This window comes from Emys orbicularis, chromosome 2, assembly GCF_028017835.1.
Source record: "Emys orbicularis isolate rEmyOrb1 chromosome 2, rEmyOrb1.hap1, whole genome shotgun sequence".
In the NCBI taxonomy this organism is placed as follows: Eukaryota; Metazoa; Chordata; order Testudines; family Emydidae; genus Emys; species Emys orbicularis.
The window spans coordinates 177,861,766-177,869,179 of record NC_088684.1 but is presented as its reverse complement, the minus strand read 5'-3'; the positions used below and the strand labels follow the sequence as shown (position 1 = coordinate 177,869,179).

Sequence of the window (7,414 nt, the reverse complement as noted above, 5' to 3'; positions counted from 1 at the left end):
GCCGGGGGCGGCAGCCTGGGCAGTGCCGCTCTGTGTGTGCGGGTGCCGGGGCGCGCTGCGGGAAGCAGGCCGGGCGGTCGCTGTCCGGCGGGGAGGACGTGCTGGGCGCTCCTGGCTTAGGAAACACCCGGCACGTGGTGGGGCCGCGCCGGGGGCGGGCGCTCGCCGCTCTCTCTGTCCCGCCGCCGCTTCGTTCCTTCCCGCAGCGCCTGCTCCGGCCCCTCCCCGGGCTGCCCCCAGCTCGGGTCCCAGCGGCGCCGCCTTCTGCCCGGCTATGAGGTGAGAGCGGCTGATCGGTGTCTCCCCTCACAGTGCCCCCGGCCCCGGTTTCGGTTTCGTTTCTGCCCTGGGCGGCCCGATCCCGCGGGGTCTGCGGGCCCGGGCTGCGTGTGAGGCTCCGGTTGGGGGCACTGGACGCGCCCCCCAGCGCCGGGGAGCGACCGACCCCAGGAACGGCGGGGGGCGGCGCGGGGGTGAGACGGGGGGCGTGATGTGGTGGGGAAGCGGGGGGGGAAGGGACATGTTTCTCCGCCTCCCCTTCCTAGTCTCAGAGCTGTGGGCTGCTGCAGTACGTGTCTCCCCCAGTGGCTCCTGTGTAGCAGGGACTTGGGGCTGGAGGCTTTTGGAGTGGTGACTTATCCCCCTGTGCAGGTAGGGCACGTCCTCGCCTGGGTCTCTGCAGCTTGGCCGCACCACAACAGTGATTGTTGTGAGGAGTTAGAAGTACAGTCATCCGAGTTGGGTATCAGTCAGACAGTTCAGTTTGTGTCTGCCCTGCAACATTTCCAACATCACACCCGTATCGGGATATCCGCCTCTGCCGTGCCACGTACCCATGTCTGTATCGCTGTAGTCTGGGAAAGTCCATAGGTCCTCAGCAGCGAATACTGCTTGGGGGACACACAGCAGCAGCCAAGGAGCAATGTGGTCTGAGTTGTGCTGTCCCTCAGAGAGTTGAGCTGAAGGACCTCCGAATGTACTTCCCAAAAAATAGTTGGGAGTCCAGCACAGTGCAATGAGTGGGTTACAGCAGTGCTTCCTCAAGTCTAGAAGCTGAGCCTCACTTCAGGAAAATGAAACCAATTGGGTCCCTTCAGAGCCTTGGCATGTGGTGTTAAAGACCTTCACCTCTTCATTTATTGCCTGTGCCCCTCAGGGTAGTGCCCGGTGCCCCCACTTTTGAAATGCTGGGTTACAAGAAGATATCACTCTGTAAGGATTGAAACACTGTTAGCTGTCACACTTACTATGTTTTAACCATGTGGTACGTGGACACAAACCACCGGTCAACTTCTTTGCTGGCATAGCTGAATGGAGTTATGCCAGCAGAGAATATGACCCCCATGTTTAGAGCCCTTCATGCCACTAACTGGTTACATGCTCAGTTTGAAGTTGTAATGTGGACACCTTGTGGTTAAAATTTTTGGACCTATACCTCTCTGAGGAAGATCCCTGTTGTGCGACATGGGTTGTATTATAGCATTGTTGTATAGCAACACTATTAGTAACATGTAAACAGTATTTTTAATTTGATTGTTGATGCAGATATAGGATGGTTTGAGGCCGCTTCAAAAATATGGCCCTATAAAACTAAATAAAAATAGTAAGTACATACATTTATACTTATTTACTTGGTGACATAATACAGTTGATAAGGGATACGTGTGAATGTACAACATGAAAACAGCACTGTATACACAACAGCTGTTCAAGTTTATTACACATTGTAACTTCAGTATATGAGTGGAAAGGAGTCCTGATAGGCTTCTGCAGAAGTACATGAGTATGAAACTTTGCAGGTGCATATTAATAGCAATTACCAAAATGTACATTACAGATAAACTGCCTCAATTTTTACAAAGTTTAGAATAGAATTAACAGGTACAAAAATTGGCAAAATTGGAGCCCAATCCTGTAAAATTCCTAGTGCCCTCAACTTCCACCATGTCTCATAGAATATCAGGGTTAGAAGGGACCTCAGGAGGTCATCTAGTCCAACCCCCTGCTCAAAGCAGGCCCAATCCCCAGACAGATTTTTGCCCTTGACCGCTAAATGGCCCCCTCAAGGATTAAGCTCACAACCCTGGGTTTAGCAGGCCAATGCTCAAACCACTGAGCTATCCCTCCCTCCTAATCAATAGGAGCTGAGAGAATTCTCTGTGAAGAGACTGTAGCTTAGCGGAAGATGCACTTGATTTGAAAACATACCTCTGTTTTATTTTCAGTAACAACAATAAGTTAAAATGACTTCTAAAAATGTTGTTTTAATCTGACAGTTTCAACCTTCAAATTTGTCACCTGTGCAATGTCTTAGGGCAGGTCTTCACTACGGGGGGGGGTCGATTTAAGATACGCAAATTCAGCTACGCGAATAGCGTAGCTGAATTCGACGTATCGGAGCCGACTTACCCCACTGTGAGGATGGCGGCAAAATCGACCTCCGCGGCTCCCAGTCGACGGCGCTTACTCCTACCTCCGCTGGTGGAGTAAGAGCGTCGATTCGGGGATCGATTGTCACGTCCCCACGAGACGCGATAATTCGATCCCCGAGAGATCGATTTCTACCCGCCGATTCAGGCGGGTAGTGTAGACCTAGCCTTATATAGTACTACCTTAAATCTAATCATACAGTAAACTTCAATTATCTGCTGAACAAACTTATTAATTAATAACATACTATGTTCTGTATTCTTCATATGTGAAGTTCCAGAACAATAAAGTTTCAGTAAAGGCAGTACTCAAATGAGTGGGAAACATTGACAGTCCACCTGTGAAGGAAGATGGACACAATATGGCTTGCATTTTTTTTCTAAAAGCTCTCAGATAATTGTTGCTTGATGCTAATGATAACATTTATGATAGTGACTTGCTTAAATTTAAATATCTTTTTCTTTTTAGGGGTTTCTAGATGAGTAAAGTCTTATTGGTCAAGTTCTGACTTGATAGATATTTTTAGGATGTCTGAAAACGAAGAAAAAGTGAATATTCGTCGTCTTGAACCCGCCATCCAAAAATTCATTAAAGTGGCAATTCCAACGGATCTCGAAAGGTTGAGAAAGCACCAATTTAATATTAAGAAGGTTAGTTTTTCCTCTTACTATTATAGCTCTTATTAATGTACAGATACAGTTACACTTAAAAAATTTATACTGATTTCAGCCAAATGTAGACTATACAGTGAGATGCTTTGACAAAAAACATGGCTGTTGTTTATTTGACAGTGTAGTTTAGTGGTTCCTTTATTCATCTATTCTGCAAACACATTAGTCTTAGAAGGTTTACCTAGCAATGGATAAACCCACACATTTAGAAAAACTTCTGTTTTGTGTTAGTGTGTGTTGACCTGTTCTATCAGAAATAGGACAAATCCTGAGGTCCTTAGTTTTAACTCAATCCTTATTTAGGCAAAACTCTTCTTTGCTTCAGTGGAAGATTGTTACAAGTGAAAACTGTGTAAGGAACTCGGGATTTGTCCTAGTATTAGGTTAATAGTAATTAAAATGAGGTGGGAGAAATAACTACACCTCTACCCCAATATAATGCGACCCGATATAACCCGAATTCGGATATAACGCGGTAAAGCAGTGCTCCGGGGGGGCGGGGCTGCGCACTCTGGCGGATCAAAGCAAGTTCGATATAACACGGTTTCACCTATAACGCGGTAAGATTTTTTGGCTCCTGAGGACAGCGTTCTATCAGGGTAGAGTTGTATTATTTAGTGTTCCTTAAAGCAAATAGAAAAATCGTTAATGATTGGTTATTGAAAATTGTATCAGAATCTTAATACCTGATTGTATGTTTTCGATTGGGAATATTGGCATATGATTGTTGAACTGGAAAACCACTTGAACACAGTTGAATATTGCTCTTTTAAAGCATTGAGAAAAATAAACCGATAGTTTAAATACCTGAGTGTATTCTGGGAACTACTATAAGAGACGCTATGTTTTTAAAGTAATTCTGTAGGAGATTTACTTAAGTGACACAGTTAATATTGAAATGGGTGGAGAAAAACAGGTGATGTATGAATTGTGAAGTAAGGAGTGTAAGGAACATAATATTGATAACATTCACTCAGAAACGGTGAAAAGATTGAAAAAGAGTGTATTTAATGGAAGAAATTATATCTGACACCAGATCACAAAGCAATGCAAACCAAGGCCCCCAATCCTACAAAGATTTATACACATGCTTAACTTTATGCATAATGAGTAGCTGTATTAACTTCTCTATAGTTGCTCTTGGTATATAATGTTAAGTATGTGTGTTAACCTTTGTAGAATTGGGGCATAAATTTGTTTAATCAGCTTGGGAAAGGATGAAGATTTTGGAAGAAAAATTTGTGGGCCTCTGGAGCATTAATCAGCATGACCCATTGAAAGACCTGGAAAATTTCAGTCTCAACAGTTAATCTGGCAAAGTTATACAGAATTGAAAATAGAGTCTTGTAATAGGAAGTTTTGGGCAACCTTAACTTATGTGATGCTACCAGCTCCCTGTATAATAAATAAAATGGAGGAAAGGAGAAGCCCTAAAAAAGGAATATCTGGTGTCCATTGTTAAATTTGGAGGTTACAGGAGGTGCTGTAACTCTTCTAAAGCTGTTGGTGAGCTGTGTTTCAGTGATGGCATAATGGATAGTGCAGTATGTGAACGAATATTGACATAACTGTTTCCACTGGAAGGAAGTTTAGAATGGGATTTTTTTCAATAGAACAACCATCCAACACACATCAAAACAAACTAAAAAAGCATTGCCTCCCATTTGAAAGAAATACATAGATATAAGAGACTATCTTGTAATAAAAGCCAAGGGTGGACAGACCACCTATTGAATAGAGTAATGCAGAACTAAGGCTTAAGTTTCACCATGCCCTTTCTCTTGCTAATAGACTTAAGCAGAATTAAATATTTGTGGCTTACATATTAGGTCAGAGGTGGGCAAACTTTTTGGCCTGAAGGCCACATCAGGCAATAGAAATTGTATGGCGGGCCATGAATGCTCACAAAATTGGGGTTGGGGTGCAGGAGGGAGTGAGGGCTCTGGCTGGGGGTGTGGGCTCTGGGCTGGGACCAAGGGGTTTGGAGGGGGATCAGGGCTGGGGCAGGGGTGTGGGAAGGGGTGCAGGATCTGGCTGGGGGTGTGGGCTCTGGGGTGGGGCTGCGGATGAGAGATTTGGGGTGCAGGAAGGTGCTCCGTGCTGGGATTGAGGGGTTTGGAGAGCGGGAGGAGGATCAGGGCTGGGGCAGGGGTTTGGGGCGTGGGGAGGGGCTCAGGGGTGCAGGCTGTGAGCAGTGCTTACCTTAAGTGGCTCCCGGAAGCAGTGGCATGTCCCTTCTCCAGCTCCTAGGCATGGTGTGACCCTGACCCAGCTCCCCAGCGGGAGCTCGCGGGCCGGTTTAAAACGGCTCCGGCCGTAGTTTGCCCTCCCCTGTATTAGGTATTAGTCTAAGGTTAAAATACAGCTAAAAAGTTTTAACTGGTATTTTATATGCTTTCTGTATTTTCTTAGATGCTATGAAAGTATTACTTCACAAAGCTATATAGAACAAAGTGTCAACCTATAGATATTGTCCATGTCAGGGCTGGAAAAACCTGTTATAAAGATGTTTATGGTTTATAAACATCTTTATAACAGGCTTCAAACAAATGGCCAAGCACTTAGCACAAAGCTTTATATTCAGGTTTAAGCAGTGCAAACTGATGAGAACCAGTATATTCACCCATGGAGTTTGCTTTCTTTAGAGATAAGAGAAAATTATCCCTACTACTACAGGCTATATGTTTCCTAGAATCTTGAAACGCACACTGTAAATTAAGAGCCATTCATTGTAGCATTATTAGGGAAGCCACTTGGACTTTCCACTATTTATAGACTTAATAGCCAGAACTACACACTTTCTTCGGGTGTCTCCCTTTGATAATGATACCTCCAAAATGTGTTTGTAAAGTTCCTGAAGGAATGAGGTAGTTTAATTTATTAATATAGTTAGATTGCTTCACTATCTGGTTGATTGAGAATGATATTTCCCTGCCTACAGATTGTTCAATATATTGTGCCCTTAGAATTTATGCCCATTGAGTGAAATTAGACATTGATGGGCTTTTACCAATTATTTTCAGTCTTTTGTTTTTCCCCCCTTCCTCTTTCTCCCCATCCTGTTTCTTTCACACATGAATATTTTTAAAAGCTATTTTTCTGTGATTGGTGAAAACATGCATATAAAATATATCCTCTAAGATGAAATGAGTCTGTAGGTCAGTGCTGATTCAACTTTTATTGTGTACAAAGCAGGCAGCTACGACCAGAATTCTGTCCAAGATCATTGTCCGGGAAACTCATGCTTAGCAACAGCTTAATTACAAACAGTACAATTGCACATTGTTTCTGTGACAGGCTTCTGTGACCACATAGTAGAAACATTCTACTTTATGTATGGTTAGAGCTTAATTTAAGTTTTTAATTGCAAAATCTCATGCATTTTGAAAAAGTATCTTATTGTTTTTTAGGTAGAGAACAGTAGTGTGCAAACTATTAAATGATGCAATTAAATCTGACTACAGAAGAGAAAATTCTTTAAACCAGTTTTTAATACAAATCTTATTTTTCAGGTATTGACTATACCTTTTATTCCAGCTACATCACCTTTGTTTCTTATACTACAAGCAAGAACTTGTAGCAATATTTAGAACAAGTTTGTCTTCCTGTTTTCAGAACATTATTGGTTGACCAGCTTCACGTACTGTACATAGACCATAGCTGAAATTTGGGAGTTTTGTTTTGTTTTGTTTAGGTCTTGTTAATTATCAGACCCTAAAACGTAACAATCCTAGAAAGTGAACCTTCTGAAATGATTGAATTACATAAATTCTGCTTGATAGGCCCGAGGCAAACTCCCTAGCCCAAACAAAGTCTCAAAAACTGTCTTCCTTCTTAACATAAACAAAACAAAGCAGAGTTGTAAACACTGACTAAAAATCCCTTCCCCTCTCAGTTGCTCAGCTTTCATTCTCTAGTTTTGAGATGTCATAATTTCACTAGTTCGTCAGTCACCTAAGGCTGTTTGTACACTTGGGAAGTTTTGCAAAAAATCACCACAGGTATTAGCATCTGTTAAAGCTATCTAGACAAGGATCTGGTGACTTTCCAGTGTCTTGACTGTTGAACTTGCTAAAATTCTGTAATGTAGACAAAGCCAAAAGTTTCTAATGTAAAAAAACAAGGAGAAGGTTTTTACAGTACCTTTATTCATGACGTTGGGTCGTTCCAATTTACATAGATGCCAAGGATTGGCTGTCCTTAACAGTGAGATTTACAGCCCCAAAGAATGAGACTTTCCATGTGGTGTGTTAGGTCATTGCTTAAAACAGGGACTCTCATCTTTGGTCCTTGGCGACATCTGGTAGTCCAGA

The 7,414-nt window shown here is 43.0% G+C and overlaps 1 protein-coding gene across 2 annotated transcripts in view; it reads left to right on the top strand.

Moving 5' to 3' along the window:
• Nucleotides 1-222: 222 nt before the first annotated feature.
• The window catches only part of STX17 (syntaxin 17), a 69,168-nt gene continuing 61,976 nt past the window's right edge, over nucleotides 223-7,414 (top strand). The window contains exons 1-2 of one of the 2 annotated variants that reach the window (XM_065398252.1): nucleotides 223-279; nucleotides 2,899-3,080. In XM_065398252.1, the coding sequence (XP_065254324.1) occupies nucleotides 2,958-3,080 (123 nt within the window). In that variant the 5' untranslated portion in view covers nucleotides 223-279; nucleotides 2,899-2,957. Of the gene's footprint in view, nucleotides 280-460; nucleotides 474-2,898; nucleotides 3,081-7,414 lie in introns of those variants that run through there. The other variant, XM_065398253.1, reaches the window with a different exon arrangement.